Genomic DNA, 25,466 nt, shown 5'->3' with positions numbered 1-25,466 from the left:
GCATGCATGAATATAAGAGGGAATGAATAATGTCAGATATTTATAATTTGAATGATAAACTTATAAGAAAAGTAGGATACGAGGTAAAGCAACTATGAAAATTGAAAACGTAGTGTAAAAGATTAAAAATAATTATTAAATAATAAACAAAGACAATATGAGAAGAAAATATTAAGGTAGCAAATTAGTTGTCACATAAAATGAGTCTTTTCATTGTTACGTAATCATTGATTTAAACGATACGATACATTTATATAAGTAACAATCAAAACAAATATTGTATTTAAACTGACAATACAATACAACGGGTAACAACCATCCACAAACAAGGTGTAAAGTGGCTTTAGGTTGAGCAATCAACAAACCATTTTTTCCTTCTTTTTTTTTCAGTTTCTGTGTTGCTGCAAAATGCATGCAAGAAGCATCTTCAATTAGTTAGAGTTCAGAATAAACAAGTACTAAAATAAAGAATCAGAATCATAGAACAGCTTTGTTGGCTGTTCCAATATTCCATCTTTGCTTCTGCTGATTTTCTTTTGGAACTCTTCTAGCATTACCAAGCATCACTCTTTGAGCCATTCTTCCCCTACTACCTATAGAGATCCTAACTTTCTCCATTCCCACGTTGACGCCAACTCTTCTGATGTTCTGTTGCATAGGTGACTTGAACTGCATTTTCTTCTGAAGACTTCGTCGCAAGACACTGTTGAGCTTCTTACTGGCTGTCTTAAGCTCTTTAGGACTATCCTGTGGAGTTGGTTCAGGTAAGCATTTTGAATCAACTCCGTCAGCATCTTCCATCTCCTCTGATTGAATTGATCTCAATGGAAAAAGTGGAGGAGGCAACTTAGGTACAGCTGATAGAGTGCGTATGGGAATTAGAGAGTTACGGCGTGGAGCAGGTGTAGGAAGAATCCTGTGTGCAATGGGACACATAGAAGCTCTCCCCGACCTCTTTAGAACGACTGGTTGTTCATCAATATTTNAATGGGACACATAGAAGCTCTCCCCGACCTCTTTAGAACGACTGGTTGTTCATCAATATCTGGATTGTTTTCCTTGTTTTCTTTTTCTGTCAGGTCATTGTGCTTCAAAGCACAATCTACATTAGCAGAAGGCACCGAGAGTTTGTAGGAATTGTTCTCAGTTAGTGGTCGAGTTATATTAAGTGGGAACTTATTTTCATCATAAGTCTTCAGAGCAGAAATTTTGCTGGCAAGTGGTAGCCTCGTAGGTGCTGCATCTTCCTCCTCATTCTGTTGTCTGATATGATGCTGTTGCTGAAACTGTTCAGCAATTTTAGAGTCAACGTGCTGTCGAGCAAGTTTTCTCTCTACAAGAAGTTGTGCTTCTAGTTCTTTAATCTGCACATTATATTAACAGCCTAATCAGCTAAAATGTGGTATGTAACAATTTCAAACTTCACATATCTGAATAAAGTTTGAATTCAGACCTTGTCCTGAAGGCTTTTGTTTTTCATATCCTTTTCCTTTAACTTAATATCCAAACCATGAACTGTATCCTCCATCTTTTTCATCTGAAAATCTTTGTTCTTCATATCTTGTTTGCCCTTTTCGACCTGACAAGGTAAATATAATTTCCGTAAGGCAGGAGACTAGAGTTTAGAGGAAACTTTTAACTTTTTTTTGTAAATTTCGAAACAGAAATTTATGCTACCATCTGTTTGTATTTCAGAAGCTCCACACTGTCCACTTGCTTTTTTGCTGGACCTAGCTCTATACCTCGAACTCGACTTGCAAAATTTAATGAGCAAAGAGTCTCACTCAAGTCATTCTCATTAGGACTGATCTGTACAAACATCAATGTTTTTGAATCTCCTCCTGTAAAATAAAGAGCTTATCAGGTCCTAGTTGTTTATAGTTTCTTCTGAAGTTCATGAATCAAGCAAATCAAAGAGAAATACCTAGTGAGTCTTGGAGCAAATGAGTAAGTTTCGAATTCCTATAAGACGATGAGAAAAAAAACATCACAAAAGGAAGATATTACAAAATATATTGAGAATGTGCACAAGAATATTGCAAGTACCGGAATGGAATATGGGCGCTTTTTGTTGCAAGTGAAGATATCACATCTCCAAGGGCAGAAAGAGATCTGTTTATATTTTGGGTTTCTTTTAGCCTTTCACCCTGTACTTCTGTCTTAGCTATCCTCTCACTTCCTGCTAGATCAATTAGCCATAGTTTGCTTCTTGTGGATTCCCCGTTTAGCAAATTCTCTCCCTTAACCATTACACAATGTATGCTACACACACAATGTACCTGATTAGTAATAGTGACATAATGTGTAAACAAAAGAAAATCTACTATAAATTATGATGCACAAACCAATGTGATCGGCTGCTGTGCTCATTTGCATTGGTTGATCCAACTGCCCTCGCATTGCTACCAGTTCGTAAAGCTTCCCAAACTTCATTCATATTATTCACGTGGGCCTCAACTAGTCCAGGAACATGATGCATTCCTTCTCCATCTTGCTTGATTTCAAGCCTAAATAAAATCACGGAACCAACATGAAACTGTCATATGGTAGTTTAGGATTAGAGTCGAATTTTCTGTAGCCCACCACAGGAATCATTCTCGGCCATACAACTATTGTTAACTGATAAACAATCATATTTTACAAGATACATTGTTCTCTTCGTTCTTAATAGCTTGGCAACTCTCTGAAGTATAACTCCACTAGCTTGTAAACAAAGTGAGAAGATTATTTTATAGCTACCTTTTCACGCCTTGTTGAGATCCTGAAACAAGCAAATCCCGAATCTGCTCATTGTATACTTCCAAGACGCTCACTGATATTTCATAACGAACTGCATTCTTTCGCTCCTCAATAATGCGGAATAGCTCCTCAAGAGTTCGGTAATTGACCCCACGAGATTCTTCTGTGCCTTCCATTGTAAATGTCTTGCCAGTACCTGTCTGGCCATAGGCAAATATGCAAGCATTGTACCCATCTAGAACTGAGGTTGCCAGGGGAGCAGTGTCTTCAAATACTTCAGCTATTGTAATAACAAGTTAGAGGAAATCATGTAAATAGGGAGAAAATGACACTTCATCAAAATAATTGGTTGCTACAGTATTATAGATATGTTGGCAACAACTTATTTATATTTGTTGTGTGCTTACACTTATCCAGATCGTAATAATGAATCTTTTTCTGTACATGTTATTTAGAGACAATAACTTCAGATATGTTTTAGATCAAGGACTTGTTTCCTGTTAATGCCTCCAAATTGGATGGTTTTCTAACCCCATGAACTCTTTTTTCTTGAGAACGGATTACATTCCTTGGATTCAAAACCATTAGTCAGATCACTTGTTGACAACTATCATAAATTTAGTTAAAGTGAAAGTCTAGCATTATTCTTAAATTAGTCCCATAGAGGGTCTTTTAGTACACCATTGAAGATGCTCCCTCAGATAATGAAGTACTCTTTCTAGCACTTCTCTTTCAGCAGTATTCTTAACTTAGCACTATGCTCCTTAGGTAATTGCTTGCAATAGTCTCAACTTACATCAAGACTGCATGTGATGTAGTTACCTTGGTTGGCTTGGGGGCTAAAAATAGCATCAAATTTGAAGGTCTTTTTAGACGTGCCGTTGGACTTCACAGTGAGTTCCCCATCCTTTGCAGCTTCAAAGTCAACTGTCATTGAAGCTCCTGCAGCTGTCTCTTCGGTGTTCAAAGGCCTACACCGGCAAAAGACCCTAATGTTCCCTGAAGCAACCCAATAGAGTTAAACAAGTATATGATATCGAACTAATTGCTCGCTCTTACAAGTGTTGTAACATACTGATCCCCTACCTTTTAAATCCAAAACTTTGTTATAAAGTTCCTTCTGTTCCTTAACACCCTTGATGAACTTGATCTTGAGATCTTCGTGCAATTCAACTTGTTCCTTTACTGTGATCATAAGAAGAGGAATGACAAACTCATAAACTTCATTTCCAACGAAGCTATTAACATAAGTGAACTCCAGTGGCTAAAACATATTTACATTTGGACTGAATGGTAGAGCTCATATCTGCAAAATCTGCTAGGAATTGCTGCTTATATGTTGAAGCTTCCTCGGATGCTTTAATCTGATCCATTTTCAAAATCTGCAGAAAAAAACAAATAAACTCAATAAATTTCCTTATAAGGTACGAGAAATATATGAAACAAGCATAAAAATTAGTTACCTTCAAATTCCTTGTCAGATCTCTCAAGGATGAAAACCACTTGCTCTTTTCTTTCACTTGGCCCTCAATTGCAAAAGCTATAGACAAGCAATATTAACATATTAGTTTTGGAAAAGTTTAAGCAGTTCTATTGAAGAGTAGATATTTCTGTACCGAGTGATCCAACGTGCATTGATTTGCGCATGAGCTCATTCTGAAGCTCCTTTAAGGACCTACAAGCTTCAGCACATTCTTTGCATTTCAGTTCATTCTCCCTTTTAAGTTCCTCCACCTGCCTCTTTACTTCTTCCAGTTCCTTTTCCCGAGATACATTTGCTAATTGAAGCTTTCCAGCTGCCTTAATATCACCATTTACCTAGATAATAGCAAAACACGCATATTAATTCGAGCATCTAATGATTCTTAACCACACAATAAGTAGGCCATTAAAGACTCAAACCTCTACTGAGTTTCTTTGTGGAGAATTTTCAGAAAATTCAAATAATTCACACTCTCCAGTACCTGATATACAAGCATACAAGTTACTCTAGTTTATCAGTATGTCAAGAAAATGATGGCATGGAAACGAATCACAAGATATTAAAAAATAGCTAGACATTCTAATAATTTCTCAACTTACATCTCGAAGAATGTTTCCTTATAGAAATGCCACAAACAATTGGCATTCCTATTACCCCTTCAAATCTTATGGAAATCCCTTCTTCACCATCAACATGAGCTTCAAGGTCAGATATCAGCAGGGGTTTATTTGCTCCCACACGAGCAAGGATATCTAATGACGAAATAGCCTACACAAAATTTCAGCTCAAATCCAACATTAAAACTGCAGCATTTGCATAACACGCAAGGACGATAATTAGACTAAAGGTGACTGATTCTCACCTTGTGCTGTTGAATGTAAACATCAAAGACTCTATCTCCAGTAGAACCATCAGTCAAGACTATCTCCACAAAATGCAGATCAACTAGATAAAATCCAGCACTTATATTGTTAAAGTGGTATGAAAAATTCCCAACACGTGCAGTCTGATATACACTAGCACATATACTCTCCTCAATTCTAGTGTCAGTACTCAGAACATTGCCTCCACAGAAATATTTATCCTCCGAAAACTGAATGCCACTCTCAGAACTGATGCAATCTGTTGATCCAACATTAATGCTAACTATAGGCACTGAAAGTTCAGATGAATTCTCTTCAACCCCTGGTGGAGAAGGAAGCTCAAAATCAGCTGGCGCACACGAATCTTCATCCTTTGATCCCTGCCAATCTGTGAACAACTTTGTAGCAGCTTGAACCTCTTCAGAACCCTTAATTCCATTTTCTAGAGAAATGGAGCAACCCTTCAAAAACTCAGGTGAATCTCCATAGCTTCGAGCAGGAATATCCGGTGATCCAGTACAAATCACCAAATCAGGAGATGTTAATGAAAACCCCAACACATCTCTACCTAGTAAAAATTTCAAGAAACAATCAATAATTCAAAATCTTGAAAAAACCCCAAGAAAAAAAATCAAATCTTTTCAAAAACATCCCACCATTAATCACACTTTCTGCAACTGGGTCCTTGAAATTTCCAGCAATACACCCTTCTAACAACCAAATCAATACACATAAACCACAATCAAACAATAAAAAAAAAATCCCCTTTTTCAAGAATTGAGTAATACTCCAAAAAGGGTTTGCATAATTACCTTCAATCTTGATTGGGGTACAACAATCAGAATCTTCCATCACTGTATTTCCTAAATCACACGACAACGAAAAGGGGTCTGCCAAAATAAACAGAGTAAGACAATAAGCTACAAAAACTAACACCAATTTATGTTTATATACAAATCAAATAGCTTACAGTATTTGTTAAAGCTAAGCGATAGTTGTTGTTGTTGTTGGGAAGAAGCGTCAGTAATAAGAAGTGGATCATGCCAGTCACCAACATCCATTGATAAAAAGGGGGCAAATCTGAGAGTTTTGAAATGAAAAAAAAAGGGTAATGGGTAATCAAGAAAAAGGGAAAAAAGGGGTTTTGATGCTTTTTACAATCTTCACAGATAGAGAGAGAGAGAGATGAAGGGAAAAAAAGTTGCCTTCGAAAGGCCGGTGATTTCTCCAGTTTTCAGTGTTATGATGAAAAACGAACGTTGCTCTGTTTTTTGAAATTTGAAAAAAAAAGTAGACCGGGACAATAATATAATTCTAAATGGGCTTATACTACCTGGGATTCTAATTAAACTTTGGAAAAATTACATAAATTAATACATTTTAAAAAATAATTACTGATTTTAGCGATACTTTTTGTTTATTACCATTTATAGCAATGCTTTGTTAAATCTATAATATGTATTAAAAGTGAATTGTGTATGCAATATATATATGAATTATAATTGTTTTTTAAAATATATCATGTTTGTTTGGTAAAAAATTGTCACATTGTATTATAAGTGTATTAAAATGTTTGATAAATATATTATTCATAATTAAAATTTGTATTATATGTGAATAATAAATTGTTCATTGTAATATGTATTAAACTTGTATTATAAATGAACTAAAAGTGACCAAGTGAAAAAAAATATTATTGCTATAAATGGTAAATATTTTTTTATTATAATATATTTATGTAAGTTTCCCTTAAACTTTTATGGGCAACTTTCACATATAGAAAATAAAAAATTTATATTTGTATATTATAACAAAGTTTGCATAATTATGCTCCATAGTAAACATAGAAATTGTATAATTCGCTATATATATAAAGTTGAAGCAAATTGTATAAAACGAAGTATATAAAACAAGAAAGAGAAAGACACTTGGGCAGAAAACTGTATAAAAACGAAGTGTATAAAACGAATTGTATTATTATAAGTGTATATAACGATTATATACAATTTGAATTTGTATAAAATGAGAAAGAGAGAATGACAAAAGAGACTTGACAAGGAATATACAACGAATTGTATAAAACGAGAAAGAGAGAAATTAGATACAATTTGAAAATTGTATAAAACGAGAAAGAGAGAAAGAGAAAAGAAATTGGGCAGCGGAGTATTTTTATTGTATAATTATAAGTGTATAGGACGAAAATATATGTACTTGCATGTGTATGTACAATTTTCTCACGCTTTATACAAACATAAACGCAATTTATAGATTTCGCTTCTGTTTGTATAAGTGAGAAAGGCGAGGGTGGCGAGCGAGATTCGGGAGAGTGGCGAGCGAGATCTGGGAGAGTGGAGAGAGGGGAATAAAAATATATATATTTATACAATTTTCTCTGCTTTATACAATTAGAAACAATTTTTATACACTTGTGTAGGGGTGTGCAAAAACCGAACCGACCAATAAACCGAACCGATAAAATGTTATTGGGTTATTGCTATTGGGTTATTGGGTTATTGGGTTTTTAATGGGTTTAGAAAAAATAATTATTGGGTTATTGGGTCGGTTTCGGTTTTCCCTATTGGGTTATTGGGTAAACCGATAACCCAATAAGACGATAGTTATTTACTACTTTACCCTTCCTCAATATTAAATATACATAATTTAATACATAAATAGATTCAATATTAGCTTTTCAGGCTATGTGATTTTTTGGTTAGGAAATTGGTGAGAACTTTGTTGATTATGTGGTGGATGAAGCAACTGTTCAAGATTGTCTCATTGAAATATTTTATTTTAGTTTTAATTCTAGTTCGTAATTGTAGGCGATAGCTTTTGCAAGTTTGTGAATGTTAGTAATTTGATCAACATTTAAAGTTTTCTATTATGTTTTGGCGGTAAGTTGGTAACATGTAATTATAACATACGTACTATTATATATTATTTGATCGACATTTTTTTATTGGGTTAACCGAAATCGAACCGATAACATCAAAAACCGATAAACCGATAAAAAATTTCTTATTGGTTTGTTATTGGGTTAGCATATTTTAAAACCGAAAACCGATAAGCCGAACCGAACCGACCGATGCACACCCCTACACTTGTGTTTGTATAAAAAGTGAGGAAGCGAGCGAGAGATTGGAGGAGAGTGGCGAGCGAGATATTTGGAAGAGGGGCGCCTGGCAATTTTTCGCAAACGTTTGCTATGGATCACAATTAAATCAAACCCTAGCTACTCCATTTATTTTAGGTTATTAGTTTGCTATTATATACAATTTTCCCAACTTTTATCGGGATATCGGAGATTTGATTTTATAATCGTAAAAAGTTTTTATTTTTTAGATAAAATATAAAAAATCTGAATAAAATATCTGTTTAATTTTTAATAAAAGATTATTTCCGTCAAACTATATAGTAAAAATGTTTATTAATTAACTATGATTTATAGTCAGTTTGGTCAAGATTTTGGAAAGTTAAAAGGGTTCTTTTTGGAGTTTTTATTTAGAAAACTTAAGGTGTTTGACTATATAAAATAAGTATTTTTTAATGGTTGGAGATTACTATTCATAAATTTCCATAAATTGTTGGTTTAATATTAATAAAAGTAATTTTCAAATGGATTAGTTTAATGTAGTTGTTTTCTTCAAAAGTTTGTTTTTCTTCCAAGGAAAAAAAAACTTATAGTTAGAATTATTTTTCAAGATATGTCGATTCTGAAAGTTTTGTAAAATTAATTATATTTGTGATAAACTTTTACCTTGATAAAATTTATATATACATGTACTAGTACTATATAAACCAATGAAGATAAAAGAGTTCAAAATTAAAGTAAAATCACTTTGGTTACTCCAGCGTACATGCCAATAAGCAAGATTTTAAATATTCTTACACCGTAATTTCTTTTTTTTTTTTTAAAAAATGTGATCCATAACAAAAGTCAAACTTAACGTTTGAGGCTTGCGCTTTTACGTCCAGAACTTACTCCTTAAGTTCTCAAATGTATGACTTCTATTACTTCAGAGTGTTTTTTATATAAGGGAACTCTCGAATTATTCAAAAAGATTTAAAATACTCCTCATTCATCTATTGGGTTAAAAATATCCTTCCATCCACCTTTTTGATCCACGATTACCCTTAAACTAACAATCTTTTATTTTTTTTAATTATTATTATTATTAATTATTATGTGGCATTTTTTTATTGGATAAATTTAAATCCCAACCCGCCAAATTTTTTCTACCCATTTAACCCATATCCACATTCTTTGGCCCAAACCCAATTAAAAAATTTATCAAAAATAATAAATTTCTCTTCTCTTTCCCTTGAACCTAATAACTTATTTTCTTTTTTCCTCTTTTCTTATTCAACAATGTCAAAATAAAATTAATGATTGAATCAATTAGTATTTGAATTTGAAATTGACATAATGATATTTGAATTTGGTCATATCAAATATAACAAAAGATCTTCTTGATCGTGTTTGAATTTGATCTTTCTCGTTTCTTCCTTTTGGTTCACATCGTGTGAAAAATTCAATTTTTTAAGGGGAAGTTGCACTAGATAGCTCTTCTTAATCGTGCTTTAATAGTGGAATTGATATAATTTGACTTGGGTCTTGTTTCTTTCTTCCCCTTTTGGTTTACACCCTTTTCAAAAGATTCAATTTTCATGGTTGAGTTACACTAAAAGAGTTGTTATTGATTGTGTTTTCATGGTCGCATTGAGAAAACCTGAATTGGGTCTTCTTATGTCTTCCTTTTGGTTCACACTCTTTCTAAAGATTCAATTTTACATAGTGGAATTACACTAAAAAGCTTTATTTGATTGTATTTTAATGGTAGCATTGACGAAATTCTAACATAATCAAGAAGAGCTTTTTAGTTCTAATTGGCATTAAATTCACTAGTTATCATTGATTGAGGTTGTATATGGTGATTAGTAAGAGAATAAGTTATTAGGTTGGAATGGTAGAGAAGAAATGTTCAAATCTTTTAATTTTGATGAATTTTTAATTTGATTTGGGTAAAAAAATGTGGATATAGGTCAAATGGGTAGAAAAATTTTGATTGATTGAAATTTAAATTTATCCAATAGGAAGATGTCACATAATAATTAATAATAATAATAATTAAAAAATAAAAAGTTATTAGTTTTAAGGGTAATTATGGACCAAAAAGGTGAATGAAGGGGTATTTTTAACCCAATAGGTGAATGAGGAGTATTTATAAACCTTTTCTAATAGTCCAGGGGTATTTTTGACCCTTTTCCCTTTATATAATCCGCCTAAAAACTCACCTCAAACACGTTTGAAAACACTGGAATGGATAAGAATGAACGTGGAATGTCACTTGTGAAACTTATTTCCCTTTCTTTCATTAGATTAATCATTAACTTATATTTATTTTCAAACGAACTTCTTTTTGTAAGAAAAACAAAAAGGAGACAATGAACGTGAAATGTCACTAGAGAAACTTAATTTCCTTTCTTTCATTAGTTAAGTCCTTATCTTTATTTTCTAACAAACTAATTTTTGTAAGAAAAAAATCTTCCAAATACATTTTAGCCATATATGAAAAAATTGCCATACCAAACTGACATCCATAATGTCAAACTTCTCAAAAGTATTATTTAGTAGAAACTTTTGAAGACCACCCTCTTGCCTTAAATTGTCTTTTTTTTTTCAAAAAGAATTCAAACTGATTGTCTTAATCTAATAAAATTGTAGGTGGCATATCAATACTTCGACAATGGAGACCTTAGTAGATTGACTATCTGACGTTTTATCTTATTGGTGAGAGTTCAACTCTCCACCTTTAAAACAACACTCAAAACATATATTAAATCCTCTTTTGTGTGGAATACTTAATAGTATTGATATTTACATTTACTTGAATTCCAAAAATGAAATTAAAATCTAGAGCAAGTATTTGCAGCCAACTAGGAGTGTATAAAATCTTCTATCCAAGTAATAATGCCACATGTGCTGTTTTCATTTGACAATATAATCCTTAACTTTATCTGAGAATTAAAGATTTCTTATGTCCACCACAACTTCTCTGTTTTCCATTAGCCCCACACAACACTTGCTGGCCTATACCTTTGTCCCTTATTTTGCTTGCCACCTTGTGTCTACTACTCTTGGAAGCTGAGTGTGTATTCATCTTCAACACAAGTCAATTGCTCTAATCAGAAAACAAAAGATGGCAACACAGGCATTGATCTCTTCATCATCTATTGCATCCTCAACAGAGGCTGCCAGACAAATTCTAGGAGGAAGACCTTTCCAATCTCAAATCAAGAAGGCTTCCTTTGTTGTAAGGGCTACTGCCACTCCACCTGTTAAGGTAACACCCCTTTCTTCTTCCTTTCCTATATAAATAATCAGTATATTGACATACATGTATATATAATGGTCGTGTAGTTCGAGTCAGCATATAGCATTGTTTGCATGTGTTGAGGTTTTCATCCCACTTCATTTACTACTAGGACACCCATGGGTTACATTTGGTTTGTGTGTGTATGGTGTACAAAAGTGGAATTTGAGTCAGCTTTGCCTTTTGAGTTTTGACTAGTCCACCAGATACTTGCTACCTCAAAGCTTAGGTAGATGAGGGAAGAAAGCATATGGCATCACTCCTCTCATTTGAAGCCTAGAATCTGGGGTTTTCAACTCACTTCATTCACCGTCAAGCTACACCATTGGGTTACATTTGATTTTTATGTATTGATATGCTTTTGTGTTGAACAGCAAGGAGCAAATAGGCCTCTCTGGTTTGCCTCCAAGCAGAGCCTTTCATACTTAGATGGCAGGTAAGACTGATGGGACTCTCACTTAACCCTTATATACATTATTTCATAACTTGTGCATGTTGTCTATGCAACTTGTCTGATTACTCAATGAACTTCATTTGTATGTAATCCACAGCCTTCCTGGTGATTATGGATTTGATCCCCTGGGACTGTCAGACCCTGAAGGTACTGGAGGTTTCATTGAACCAAAATGGCTAGCATATGGAGAAGTCATCAATGGAAGATTTGCTATGTTGGGGGTAGTAGGAGCCATTGCGCCCGAGATTCTTGGAAAGGCTGGTCTCATCCCACCAGAGACAGCCCTTCCATGGTTCCAAACAGGAGTGATTCCTCCAGCTGGAACATACAACTATTGGGCAGACGGCTACACACTATTTGTACTGGAGATGGCACTCATGGGATTTGCTGAACACAGAAGATTCCAGGACTGGGCCAAGCCAGGTTCTATGGGTAAACAATATTTTTTGGGACTAGAGAAAGGCTTGGGAGGTTCTGGAGACCCAGCATACCCAGGTGGACCTTTCTTTAACCCTCTCGGGTTCGGAAAAGATGAGAAGTCTATGAAGGACTTAAAGCTAAAGGAGATTAAGAATGGAAGACTAGCTATGTTGGGTATCTTAGGTTACTTCATTCAAGGTTTGGTAACTGGAGTTGGACCTTACCAAAACCTCCTTGACCATTTGGCTGACCCTGCAAACAACAATGTCTTGACCAGCCTCAAGTTCCACTAAACAAGGAGCAAATCACCCTGTTTTAGCTACCCTGATCTGATATGTAAACATTATGTGCAGATATTATTTTGCATATCATTGTAATCAGCTAAAAAGGACATGTCAACTCAAAAACCTGTTTTTCCTGAGTTTTAGCTGTTAGCTTCCTGCTGCAGTTTCTGCAGCATTCTTTAGGATCATGTGTAAACTCAATTCTCTAAGACAAAAAAAAGAGCAAATACTGAATTAAACGTAACATTAAAAGATGTTAAACTAAATTTGCAGCAGAGAAACATGGATGAAAGCACAAAGGGATGTAACTTCCATGACGAATAGTCAGACTAGTAATAAGTAAACAGCATACTTGCACAGGCCTCTTAATTATCAGTCTACTATCCTCAGTTGTGTCCAAATCTGACAGGTATTCCATCATAGGGGAAAAAAGCAGTCGCTAAACAATACAGACAAAAAAGGACATCATTTGACATTATAAATAAACAATCATGGAAGAATAATCTGTCTGACCAACCAAACAAATTAACTCGGTGAAGACCTTATTCTATTTCCTTTCTTTTTGATGACCAAGAAATCCAAAATGGCTAGTGGCGTGCAGTTTGGAACTCGGTGGATACTGCCCCTCTCCACTCTTCTAAACTTAATATCATGCTTTGTCGAACCCATGACATGCAACTAATCCACCATCAAGTGTTGCTCTCTTACCACTAGACCAAAACACTAGAGCAATGAAGACCTTATTCTCTTACATTACTGGCTATGAAAATTCAAAATGTAATACAAAACCTCTTCAGTTTAGCTAGCGTATGGAATCACGTTCAGAAGTGCCACCATGAAGACTACAATCAGAAGATCAAAAACTAGAAAGTAGAGGCCTAAAGTACAGTGTCTTAGGTAGTTCTCTCACGATCCTGACATAAGTTGTTCATCAAGCAGCATTAGCCAAAGGTTCAGTTTCATTTGATGCTTCAAGCCTGCAAGGTTATAACCAATAATACAGGAGTCAAACAATGCAAAAATGAATTATAAGACAAGGCAAGTAGTGATGGCCTAATGGCATCCCATTTGCAGCTCTGGATTAGCTACTTCAAAGAACATGCAGCTCTGAATTAGCTACTTCAAAGAACATGATGAACTCTTCCATCTATCATCTTTTCCTGACATCTTACGACAGAATGTGAAGTAGTAGTAGTACAATAAAAGTTTTGTTACTTCATTTTGGAGTTATTTTTATTAGTATAATGCTTGTGCAATGCCTCGCCAAAAATGACAAGCATTCAAGAAAAACAGATAATTGGCTTTTATAGATGCTTAGCATTTGCTTTTACCACTTTGGCTAGCTTTCTAATGACAAATTAGTGTTTGGCACGAGTGCAAACTATTTTAAACCATTCGGTAGATATTATGAAGAAAAAAAATCCAAAAAATATTGTTAAAGCCCCCATGGCCATCTGCTAGACAGTTGTAAGCTCATATATTGGTTAGTTTCAAGAAATAAGCATTGTTTTGCACCAAGATCTTATTGTCGGGATCTCTTTCTAGGTTGGATCTCTTTCTAGGTGAACTGGTTCAACTCATGGACTGCATAAACGTGCAATCGGAAACAAAATCATTATTTTACTAGAAAGTAAAAGAAGCATGTATTCTAACTAAGCTGAAGTGAATTATGCAGTTAGTGGCAGGAAAGGAGGAAAGCACTCATTAACAGAAGAAAAAACCCACTTTCTGAAGCTTAAATAATATTCCTGCTTGAACTGGCAGATTTCACAATCATGACATTAAATTCAAGATGGAAATTCAAGGATAACTTTTTCTGACATAATTTAACCAGGAAAAGTAGAAAATTACAGGTCATAAATATGAGTATAATTATTACCCCTGAAGTCCTTCGCCAACTTCCATTCTTAGAAAGCTTCCTATCTTAACTGGCGAACCAACATCCTTGGACAGATTGCTTAACAATGTCTGCAAGTTTTTCATAGATGAGTCAACTAGTTAGTCATCTATATAAACAACATATGAGAAGGCAATACATGTAAGAAACTATGCAAATTAGAAGCTGCAATGTCGTAGAATCTAAAGCATGATTTAAGAACCAACTAAAAAAAATAACATCCTCAGAAATCCACAGCAAAAAAGAAATTTGATGTTTATAACAAGCATTTACTTTCTTTTGGGATGGAATAGTCAGACAATTGGCAGGTGGTACCAAGTTATCTTTCTTCCTTCAAGGTGATACGTTGATTTAAGACTTGAACCTTGTATAAATCTCCACACATATGTTAATACAGAAATATATCTAGATAGGACCCAACACAACATAAAAGATACAAATTAAACAAGAGATGAGAATATGCACAAAAGTATGTTTGTAACTTCCAGCCTAGCCATTAACTCCATATGTGCAACTGTAGTTGGGCCAATAACAGTGAAAGTGCTTACAACTCTTTAATTTTCAAAAGATGGGCTCCCAAAAAAACAAATTACACAAACTGGTTTAAGTTGTTAGTTCCACAGATGTAAGACCTTGTCGAAGAAGTGCTAAAGCCCTAAATCTCGATCAGGTTGAGTGCCTCATGCGCTTAAAAAAAAACAATCAAATGCCTGTTCTTTATATTAAAAAAAAGGTTCATCTATGAGGCTACTGTGTTCGCTGCATATTCATCAAAACTATTTATATGAAATATAAATTCAACTGATAAAGAATCTGGAATAAAAACAAATATGCAGGGATAAGTCAAAGTGAATAGTAACCAACTAAGCATTGCAAAAGGGTGACAAAGAGGACCAACAAGAACTATCCAAAACCAAGCTTCAAGACCCCATTCTGGGCATAGTCATATAGAAGAAGAGAATGTTGATTTAAGAGTAAGAGAAATAAGGGGTCGGTTGGTAGGGTGTATATGAATAATGCTAATTAGAGTGTATTAGTAATGTTTGCATTAATTATACATAGATTATTTCACATGCATTGTTTGGTTTGATTTATTAAAAATAGCATGCATTGCATAAAAATATTTATTTACAAAGATACCCTTCACAATTATGGTGAAAAAGATGTAAAAAAAGTTGAGGGGCAATGGGTTCTTAACCATGCTAATGCATGCATTAAAATCCCTTGCATTACTAATACCTAAAAATTCATGGTATTAGTAATAAACCTTCGTACACAATAGAGTGTCTAACAAATACTTGCATTAGTTATGCATAGCATGAAAAAGTGTACCAAACAAGGTATTACTAATACACATTTAATAAATGCATTATTTTTGCTAATACATGCTACCAACGACCCCTAAGAGATTGAGGCCTATAACTCTACTGATACCTATTAAAGCTGTGGAGCAGTAGGAGAAAATTATGGATGAACATCCTAGTATATAAACAGACAATTTCTAAACTTTAGTATAAGAAAACCAGATAAATCTGAGTTCGAAATTAAAACCGTATATTAGCATCTGAATCAAAATTTTAAGATGGTTCTTCGGCTTAATCTAATATGGTTCCTTGACATAACTGACATGCTATTGTATTTTAATTGACTGCAACACAAGTAACAAGTCTGTCAGTGCTTCCTCTGATGCCTTCAATTGATTCTTCCTCATTTTGTCGTTTTGTTGTGGTGTTCTTTTTCTGTAGTTGGTATCAGAAAGTTCGCCTAAACTTGGATAAACTCCATAAAAAGGTGGATCACCCAACAAATGGACCAGCTCAAGGAGAGGAGGAAGGCAGGAACTATGCTTTCAGAGTTGTCAGCCAAAAATTATGACTACGGGGATATTTTTAGTTCCTCTGCTCAGTTATTATTCAATATAGTAATTTTTATTCTCCTATTTTGTATGCATACATAGAGACACATACTATTATCTGTCTTCATTCTGCATTTTTAGTCACTAAAACGCATGTACTTAGTTGCATTTTGCACTTAAAGCATCAGCAGACCTTGGACTATGGCAAGAGAGTGACCTTCTAGTGAAAGGGAGTAGAAACAGAAATCTAGCAAAATGGCATCCCAACTAAAAGATTACTTTCTTACCTTCACATTCATTGTGTCATTCACAATAAATTTCTGCTCCATCAAAACCACTTCCTCAAAATACTTGCGCAAACGACCTTCAACCATTTTTTCTACAGCAATCTGAGGCTTCCCAGAACTCTCTGCCTGTAAAGGAAAACATAATTACTTAGAATTTGAATTTAGTCAATTTACAAAACCTTAAAAGATGATGAAACATGATGAATGCACGCTTCATAATTGATCAAACATATTGGGGTTGCTGCTGACGTTGCTGAAACATACTGAAGCGCTGGAATAATCTTCTGGGCCAAACAGTTGATTTAGGACAACTAAAGTAAAACAAAAATGACGAATAGGACATATCATATCCTTGATTAAGTAGAAAGAAACAAAAACTATTAGATTACAAGATAATAATGCTCCAACCACATTCCACCCCAACCTTCAACCCAAAAAAGGAAAAAGAAAAAGAAAAGAAAGAAAGGAACAATGATGTATAACAAACAGTTTATTTCTGAGCACAAGCATCGTAAATCAGATTTTACTGGTCTGTTAGTCTTTGATTTCATAAATCCTATATCTTTACATGAACCCATCAGAAACAAGTCATAACTTTGCATTGACAAGTACCTGAGATTTGAGAATCTCGCGTTCATTGCTTAGCGCATCAGAGGAAACATCTTCTTTTGTTAAGAACAATGGCTTTGCAGCAACTACATGCATAGCTAATTCTGATCCAACACGCTGAAGTGCATCTTCTGAGACATTCTTATCTTCTACTTCAAGTGATAAAATTCCGGCAATACGTCCAACACCTGCATATTTTCACAAGCATCAAATCTACTATTACTGCAAAAAAACAAAATTCCAGTTCTTTTATGACGTGATATAATAATAGCAAAAGCATCCAGAAGATGCATAGAGTACAAAATAAAAGAAGATATTAGCTCCTAAGAAGAACTCAAAAAGTGTATCATAAGACTAGGAAGTTGATAAGATCCAAAAAATGATCAGGGTTATATGCACATCACCAAGTCAGAGAGAAAAGGGGTCATTTTTCATCAGGGAAGAGGAAATTTTTCTACTCAAAAGCACTGGTATGCTTCATTTGTAATTGTTTTTGATAATATTATTTACAAATCCGAATATACAAAAAAAGCAGGTGCAAAATATGCCTTGGATACATCAAGCATCTCATATGAATTCTACCTGGTTGAGGGCTTGTATGTAGATACGTTGATATCACACCAAGAGATGGAGCAGACATTGCAAATCCCCTTCTTAGTTTGACATTCTCCCCCATCATTGCAGCTACTTCAGTTATTGCATTTTGAACACTTTTTTCTCCACTCAATTTAGGGTGATCAAGGTTCAGCTTCAACTCCTGTAGAAACAAAGAATTTAAAGGGTTCTGATCTTTGATAAAGAGGCAGAGCTGCACAAACACAAGAGGATTGAATTGCAATAGAAAACTAGACAGCTGTAGTTGATCAGGATGCTTCTAAATGAAAGCATAAATCAACAGTAAGCAAAACTCCTAACAATGTAACATTAAAAGTAATAGCATACTTGTACAAATATCCAGCAAAATGTTAAAGTGGATACTCTGAGGTCCTAAAACTAGTGCAAATTTATACCATACACGAGAATAGAAAAAGACATAGATTAGCCTCAAGTGGAGAAAAACTATGAAGATAACTTACCTCCAGATGTCCAATAGGAAAAGCAGCAAAAGACTGTTGTGAGCCCTCAAGCAGCAATGCCAATTTCGCCAATGATAAGGCCTATTCATGATGCATATATAAAATAACACTCCATGAGACAGTATCACATGGGAGGGTAGAGGAATGTCACTACTAAATTTTGCCAAAGAGAAACTTATTCAGAGGACAACAACAACTACAATATATCCACCGTGATCCAATAAACGGAGTCCCGAGAGGGTGGGGTGTACGTGGACCTTATCCCTACCTTGGGTAGGGTAGAGAGGTTGTTTCAGAGAAGACCCTCGGCTCGAATAAAGCGTTTATACAACAAGTTTGAAAAATAAAAGAGTAAAAAACTACGAAAACTTATTTAGAGGACCATTAATGTAAATACAATCTCGAAAACCATAAAAATGAGAATTGTCTTGCAAAACCCAAGCTTATTCTCTAGCAAAATATATACCCTCTTTTTGTTTAAATTACATATTATGCATTTCATCCAAGTTGTGCCACAACTAAAATCCACTTCCCTTAAATGGAATATCCTTACTGCATATCACAAGTTTAAAAGAGTCCCAATTTCATGCTTCCCTACATCTAAATAAGGATGACAGAAATCTAGCACTGCACCACACCCATTTATCATAATAATCCATATTCCAAACTCCAAATTAATAAACTATTCCAAGTTAAAGTTTCCTATAAAAACTGGGTATATTCAAACTTAACATTCAATTTGACTCTGGAAAGTATTTATTATACAATAAGTATCTAGTGCAGCTTTGGTATTTCATCTTCATCCAGATGCAGTAACACCGTTCTATAGAACTTTGTCTCAAAATTTACTCTAACCAGAAAAGAAGTACACTAACCAAGTATTGAAAAATTTCATTCCTTGCAACAAAGTCTGTTTCACAGTTTAGTTCAATCACAGCTGCCTTCCTTTCATTCTGTGCCAAGGCAAGCAACCCTTCAGCAGCAGTTCGAGAAGACTTCTTTGATGCAAGAACTATCCCTCTTTTTCTTAGGTCTTTCTGAGCAGCCTCTGCATTGAAGAGATATTATCACTTCATTCTATGCCAAGAATGGCAATGAATAATAGAAAGTTGAGTAAGGAAAAAGTAAATGAGTTGCACACTTGCCGATATCCCAATTGCTAGTGACAAGAGCAGCTTTAACTTCTTTTATGGGAGCACTTGTTCTTTCTCTCAGCTGTTTTATTAAGTTCATCTGCTCAGAAGAGGAAATCTCGGCTGAATATCTCCTAATAGAGACTGCACATGATCTAGGTCCATTCCCATGTTGGTGAAAATATCCTCCAGACTTAGCAATGGAATTTCCATAACGTGTCAAAGTAGAGTAGTCATGTCCACTACATATAGAACTATTTAAACTCTTGTATATGATCGCAATAGGGCGTTTTACACCACGATAAAACACCATCTTCCAGTTCGAATGTGATCTGAAAATTAAGGAACATGGATATCCTCAGTGTATGCATGATGATCTTAAAGTGTCTGAAGACCTATTTATTTGTATCCAATAACATAAATACGCACACACAAAGAACACTGAAGTTCAGTTGTTAGAAGATTTACAACTGAGGATTCAGGATTCCATCGAAAAGGCAAATTATATGCAGAAACAACGGAGAAAGAGGGGAAGAGACCTAAAAGAAAACACAGGTGGGAAGAGAGAAGACTAAGATCCATGGTAAAGTTTGAGGCATAATGTGAATAACTGCAACAATAAGGTAGATCTTTATTGCTGCTGCAGAAGTACATTCTACTTGCATAACCTGAAATTAGCTTAATTCTGTTTCCTGTGCATAGTTATTTAATACAGGATATCCTTCCAATAAGATGAAACAGTTAATTAATCTATGATACTTATATTATAAAAACTGAAGCAATTTAATAAATTCTGATATTTCCAGCCGAAGTGCTAGGGCACTTTAGTCCATCTTATAGTCACTGAAAAGTGCATTCTCCCTTTGTACTTCTACTTCCAGACCGTGTTATTAAATTGCAATGAATATCTCCAGTGGTGGTATCACATTTCCTTGAGCATGAGTAACAACAATGTTTGTTGACCATGAGGGAATTAAACATACAACTTTTTGATGAGTTAAGAATCTAACATAATTAACAAGATGATGCATGACCTTGAAGCAAAAGATAATTATAACGACATTCGTGCAGTTTAGAGGACATTAGATAGAAGTGCTTCCTTTATGATCCAATCATTCTACATCACATAATTACAAGACATGGCAGTAAATTGGAATTTTTCCATTGAACTCATAACACCAAGTGGGAGAGTGCTAGCAATTGGAAATGCCCAAAATTTCAGGAAACCATCAAAGGCAAAGAAAGAAACTAGGATATCTTAAGAGAGCAGATCACCTCTGTCAAACTGAACCTAATATAACTAAATTCTATCTAGAAAAAAAATAGCTTTTTTTATGACCGTAGTGTCCAAGCCAGATTTTTGTCACCTCCCACCAGCAACAAGTAACTCCGTCCATCAAAGCTAAGGCAGATGGGAAGTAATCACCTAGTTTTTTTTGTCACTGCTAGGATTTAAACAAGAGCACACACCATTCTCAGCCCAATTCATTGACCACTATACCACACCTTGGTCTAGAAAAAACATCGTCTAAAAGAGGTAAAAACAAATGCAGGAAAACTGAAAGACACATAGGACTTAGGAGCTCCCCGGGCATGGAAGTTCCTCGAACACTTAATGTGCTAAAGTTATCTATTCATAACTTGATCAAGTCCATATTATAGCTGATTAACTCCATAAATTCAAAAATAAAAGGAAATAGGTATACACAAACATGTTTAAACAAGTGGAGTAAACTAATTTTGGCTAAGCACACTTTTTTACTTACATTTTGGAAAAAAATTCTAAACAAATTAAATCCACCAATTCTTTCAACTCATTTTCTAGTTAACAAATATGAATTTAAACCACTAGAGTATTAATTTAATGAACTAAACGAACGAATTCTCATTGTTTGCGGAAGATTTGGTATTGCAGTACGAACAGTGAATTGAAGGCTGTTTGTGTAAATTGGTAAAAGCTTGGTGCTAAGAAGGTTACCTGTGATGCTAATCAGGAGGAATTTCGGCCGGAGATCAGTCGCCGCCGGTAACTGAGTTCGTCCTGGTGGCTAGCTGGCTGCTACTATTGCTCTGCTGTGGGGTTTTAAGGGTTTACCTTCTTTTTCTTTAGACTGGTGATTAAAAGGGGCAAATATGTCTCGTAAATTTTGCGATTTAAAATTAATATATGTATATATCGTTTTCTAGAAAAAATATATTATAAATGTTATAAAAAAAGTTCAGAATATTATATAAGAAGAAGAAAAGAAGTATAACATAGAGGAGATTACTTTTCTTATTTAAGTCTATGTAAGTTTCATACGTATATCATACAATAGTGAATGAACAACTCTATTTATAGAGTGAGAAATCACTCCAAAAGTAACCATATAAATTATCATAATAAATAGATACATTCTTATCCAAAAAGGTTCATGAAACCTAGTGAATATGAATGGTTGTTTATGTACCAACTTTATGGACTATACACTTATTTAATGGATTTATAATCCTCCTCCTTGGATGTCCATAGATATTGTGCCTCGTTAAAACCTTACTAGAGAAAACCCTGTGGGAAAAAAATCTAGTGAAGGAAAAAGAGTACACATATCTTTTAATACGCATTATTTACTGTCTCATTAAAAACCTTTCTAGGAAAACCAGTGGGACAAAACCTAGACTAAGGAAAAAAGAGTACAGTGCGTATTTTACTCCCTCTGATAAAAACCACGATTCAGATGATTAAGTTTCCGCATTTCAATTTTGTGAACCATCTTCTCAAGAGTTGAGGCCGGTAAAGATTTGGTAAATAAATCTGCTGGATTATCACTCGAACGAATTTGTCGCACATCAATATCACCATTCTTCTGGAGATCATGTGTGAAGAATAATTTTGGTGAAATGTGTTTCGTTCTATCTTCTTTTATAAAGCCTCCTTTTAATTGATTTATGCATGCAACATTGTCTTCAAAGAGCATTGTGGGTATCTTGATGTCACACTTCAAACCACATCTTTCATTGATAAAATGTATTACTGATCTTAACCATACACATTCTCTACTTGCTTCATGAATGACTATTATCTCAGCATGATTTGAAGAAGTAGCGACAATAGACTGCTTCGTAGATCGCCATGATAAAGCAGTACCTCCGTATGTGAAGAGATAGCCTGTTTGTGATCAAGCTTTATATGGGTCAGATAAATAACCTGCATCTGCATGACCAACAAGATCTGCACTATCTTTATTAAATAAAACAAACCCATATCACTAGTTCCCCTTAGATATTGCAATATATGTTTAACTTCATTCCAATGTCTTCGTGTAGGGGAAGAACTATATCTTGCTAACAAATTAACAGAAAATGCTATGTCAGGTCTCGTAGCATTAGCAAGATACATAAACGCCCCAATTGCACTAAGATAAGGTACTTCTGGACCAAGAGGTTCCTTATTCTTTTCTTGAGGTAGGAATGGATCCTTATTCACTTGAAGTGATCGAACAACTATTGAAGTACTTAATGAATGTGCTTTGCCCATGTAAAATCGTTTTAAGATTTTCTCAGTATAGGCAGATTGGTGGATGAAGACCCCGTCTACTATATATTCTATTTGTAGTCCAAGGCAAATTTTTGTCTTTCCAAGGTCTTTCATCTCAAATTCTTTCTTTTAGATATTCAATTGCCTTTTGAACCTCTTCTGGAGTTCCAATGAGATTAATGTCATCAACATAAACAGCAAGAATAACAAACTCTAATGTTGTTATCTTAATAAATATACAAGGACAAATGGCATCGTTTATATAACCTTGTTTTATCAAGTACTCACTGAGGCAATTATACCACATGCGCCCTGATGGTTTTAAGCCATATAATGACTTTTGTAATCTGACTGAATAAATTTTTCGAGATTTTGAACTACATGCTTCAGGCATTTTAAGTCCTTCCGAAACTTTCATATAAATTTCATTATCAAGTGAACCGTAAAGGTAAGCTGTAACCACATCCATTAGATGAATTTCAAGATTTTCATGTACAGCTAAACCGATGAGATATCGAAAAGTTATTGCATCCATAACATGTGAATGTTTCTTCATAGTCGACACCGGGTCGTTGAGAGAATCCTTCTGCAACAAGGCGTGCCTTGTATCTTACAATCTCATTTCTCTCATTTCTTTTTCGTACAAAGATCCATTTATAGCCAATTGATTTAACATCACTAGGCGTTTGGACTACTGGTCCAAAAACCTCACGCTTAGCAAGTGAATTTAATTCTGATTGAATTGCTTCTTGCCATTTTGGCGAATCACATCTTTGTCGACATTCTTCGACAGATAGAGGTTCAAGATCCTCATTTCCTTGCATAATGTTAAGTGCAACATCATATGCGAAAACATTATTCACTATGATTTTTGATCGATCTAAACTTATTCCATCACCTGTAGAACTTATTGAGAGTTCTTCATTTACTTGAGTCTCGGGTTCACTGATCTCTTCAAGAATATCAGGATTAATCAGATCTTGAATTTCTTCGTGAGATTCTTTTGTAGTGTCATTTTCTGTACTTCTTTTTCTAGAATTTTTATCTTTTGAACCCAATGGTCTACCACGCTTCAGGCGTATTTGTGATTCAAAAGCTATGACACTTGTAGATGGTCCTTTTGGGATGTTGATTCGGATAGGCACATTTACTACAGGAATATGTGACTTTGTTATCCTTTTTGAATCAGTAAATGTCTCTGCATTTGATTTGCTATGTTTCGCAAATGGATGATCTTTTGGACCTCTTGTTCACACAGAAGGGAGCGTGGATCAATAGTGAATGAACAACCCTATTTATAGAGTGAGAAATCACTCCAAAAGTCACCATATTAAGTATCATAATAAATAGATACATTCTTATCAAAAAAGGTTCATGAAACCTAGTGAATATAAAAAGTTGTTCATGTACTAACTTTATGGACTATCCACTTATTCAATAAATTTATAATAATAAATACATATTTATCGTGTAATAAGTAGAGCATGATTATCTTTTCGTTAACATACACATATTTGTTGAACTTTAACATTAGGTTTTTTTTAGTTATAAAGATAATATGTAACTTTAAAATATTACTGTGTTCATAAATTAACTTCTTCAAATTCGATGTAACTAAAAAAAAAAGGAAAGCGAATTGATTTTTAAAGCTATATGATTTTTTGAAATTAAAGAAAGAAAATTAATTTAATTTAATTTGTATGAGTCTATTAATAAAAAGAATAAAAATATTTTATTTATTAGATGATGAAGATAAATATACGTTTATTTGTATGTGTCATCCTTTTGACAAGGGTATATTTACCTCTTTCCCTTTATTTTAGTTCTTTTTGGATAGTTATTCTTTATTTTATTATTTGTGTATCGATTCAAATATAAATTTATTTTGACCGTTATTTATGTTTAATTATATCATATGTTGAATTGATCATTACAATGAATTTTTCTTTTGTGTAATGATTAATTGGATGTGATTGTATTATTATATATTTTTCCTCATTTTTTTTAATTTATGTGCTTTTATACTATTTTTATTTTCTTAAAAAAATATTGATGTATAACATTATATAATAATGAAAAATATGATAGATAACTTATGTATGTATGTGACTTGTCACGATCCAAAAATGGATGTAATGACACTCGCCTTATCCCACCAAGACAAGCCAGCCTAAAACTCAATCATTACAATAAAGTGCGGAAATAAAATATAAGTAACTTAATAAAACACCCAAAACCTGGTAGTCACGTGTACAAACCTCTAAAGTATTACAATAGATTCAAAAGAAAAACTCAAGTCTCAAATGAACTTGTATTTAGGGATTTACTTGCTGAGTACCGTGTCGTTTGGTACTCACCCCTTGCTTCTACAAACTTTTGTAGGTTATGAGCCTGCATTTTTATGGTACTTGTCATTCTCTTCTTTTCCGAGGCTTCTTGGAGATTTGTGAGGTAGTTGTTTGTCGTCTCAGCAGG

General features: G+C 34.2%; 3 protein-coding genes across 5 annotated transcripts; 1 reads left to right on the top strand and 2 right to left on the bottom strand.

Annotated features, from left to right (window-relative positions):
- Positions 1-191: 191 nt before the first annotated feature.
- On the bottom strand, positions 192-6,359 carry LOC107005291 (kinesin-like protein KIN-14Q). Of its 3 annotated transcripts, none has more exons than XM_027913265.1 (19): positions 6,056-6,359; positions 5,898-5,975; positions 5,742-5,792; positions 5,085-5,653; positions 4,822-4,990; positions 4,642-4,703; positions 4,356-4,557; positions 4,203-4,279; positions 4,019-4,121; positions 3,826-3,924; positions 3,562-3,738; positions 2,740-3,019; positions 2,346-2,507; positions 2,047-2,262; positions 1,925-1,962; positions 1,678-1,841; positions 1,454-1,579; positions 1,015-1,364; positions 192-952 (listed from the first exon to the last, which is right to left on the bottom strand). In XM_027913265.1, exons 1-19 carry the CDS (start codon positions 6,144-6,146, stop codon positions 478-480), a joined length of 3,489 nt encoding a protein of 1,162 aa, XP_027769066.1. In that variant the 5' UTR covers positions 6,147-6,359; the 3' UTR covers positions 192-477. The 3 variants fall into 3 exon arrangements, with proteins under 3 accessions (XP_027769066.1, XP_027769065.1, XP_027769067.1); XM_027913264.1 differs by having other exon boundaries at positions 5,742-5,795; positions 6,056-6,146; XM_027913266.1 differs by lacking the exon at positions 5,742-5,792.
- Positions 6,360-11,146: 4,787 nt separating this feature from the next.
- Positions 11,147-12,760, top strand: LOC107007169 (chlorophyll a-b binding protein 8, chloroplastic-like). The gene is made up of 3 exons (XM_015205667.2): positions 11,147-11,429; positions 11,834-11,895; positions 12,011-12,760. The coding sequence occupies exons 1-3, from the start codon at positions 11,286-11,288 to the stop codon at positions 12,624-12,626; spliced, it is 822 nt and encodes a 273-aa protein (XP_015061153.1). The 5' UTR covers positions 11,147-11,285; the 3' UTR covers positions 12,627-12,760.
- A 304-nt stretch (positions 12,761-13,064) lies between these two features.
- Positions 13,065-21,602, bottom strand: LOC107007168 (elongation factor Ts, mitochondrial). Its single transcript, XM_015205665.2, has 9 exons — positions 21,453-21,602; positions 19,487-19,806; positions 19,217-19,389; positions 18,342-18,422; positions 17,848-18,022; positions 17,269-17,453; positions 16,657-16,782; positions 14,497-14,585; positions 13,065-13,594 (listed from the first exon to the last, which is right to left on the bottom strand). Exons 2-9 carry the CDS (start codon positions 19,785-19,787, stop codon positions 13,549-13,551), a joined length of 1,176 nt encoding a protein of 391 aa, XP_015061151.1. The 5' UTR covers positions 19,788-19,806; positions 21,453-21,602; the 3' UTR covers positions 13,065-13,548.
- Positions 21,603-25,466: the final 3,864 nt, after the last annotated feature.

This window comes from Solanum pennellii, chromosome 12, assembly GCF_001406875.1.
Source record: "Solanum pennellii chromosome 12, SPENNV200".
Classification (NCBI taxonomy): domain Eukaryota; kingdom Viridiplantae; phylum Streptophyta; class Magnoliopsida; order Solanales; family Solanaceae; genus Solanum; species Solanum pennellii.
The sequence above is the reverse complement of the archived record's forward strand: the minus strand, read 5'-3'. Positions and strand labels throughout refer to the sequence as shown.

Bases quoted from the DNA above. Each gene is read 5' to 3' on its own strand.
- LOC107005291 (XM_027913264.1), bottom strand. From the start codon at position 6,146: ATGGATGTTGGTGACTGGCATGATCCACTTCTTATTACTGACGCTTCT. The intron at 5,976-6,055 runs GTAAGCTATTTG...TTATTTTGGCAG, and splicing joins GCTTAGCTTTAACAAATACT to ACCCCTTTTCGTTGTCGTGT. The intron at 1,842-1,924 runs GTATTTCTCTTT...TTTATTTTACAG, and splicing joins TTTGCTCCAAGACTCACTAG to GAGGAGATTCAAAAACATTG.
- LOC107007169 (XM_015205667.2), top strand. From the start codon at position 11,286: ATGGCAACACAGGCATTGATCTCTTCATCATCTATTGCATCCTCAACA. The intron at 11,430-11,833 runs GTAACACCCCTT...TGTGTTGAACAG, and splicing joins CTGCCACTCCACCTGTTAAG to CAAGGAGCAAATAGGCCTCT. The intron at 11,896-12,010 runs GTAAGACTGATG...TGTAATCCACAG, and splicing joins CTTTCATACTTAGATGGCAG to CCTTCCTGGTGATTATGGAT.
- LOC107007168 (XM_015205665.2), bottom strand. From the start codon at position 19,787: ATGGTGTTTTATCGTGGTGTAAAACGCCCTATTGCGATCATATACAAG. The intron at 17,454-17,847 runs GTAGAATTCATA...GAAAATATGCAG, and splicing joins ACATACAAGCCCTCAACCAG to GTGTTGGACGTATTGCCGGA. The intron at 14,586-16,656 runs GTAAGAAAGTAA...AAAAACTTGCAG, and splicing joins ATGACACAATGAATGTGAAG to ACATTGTTAAGCAATCTGTC.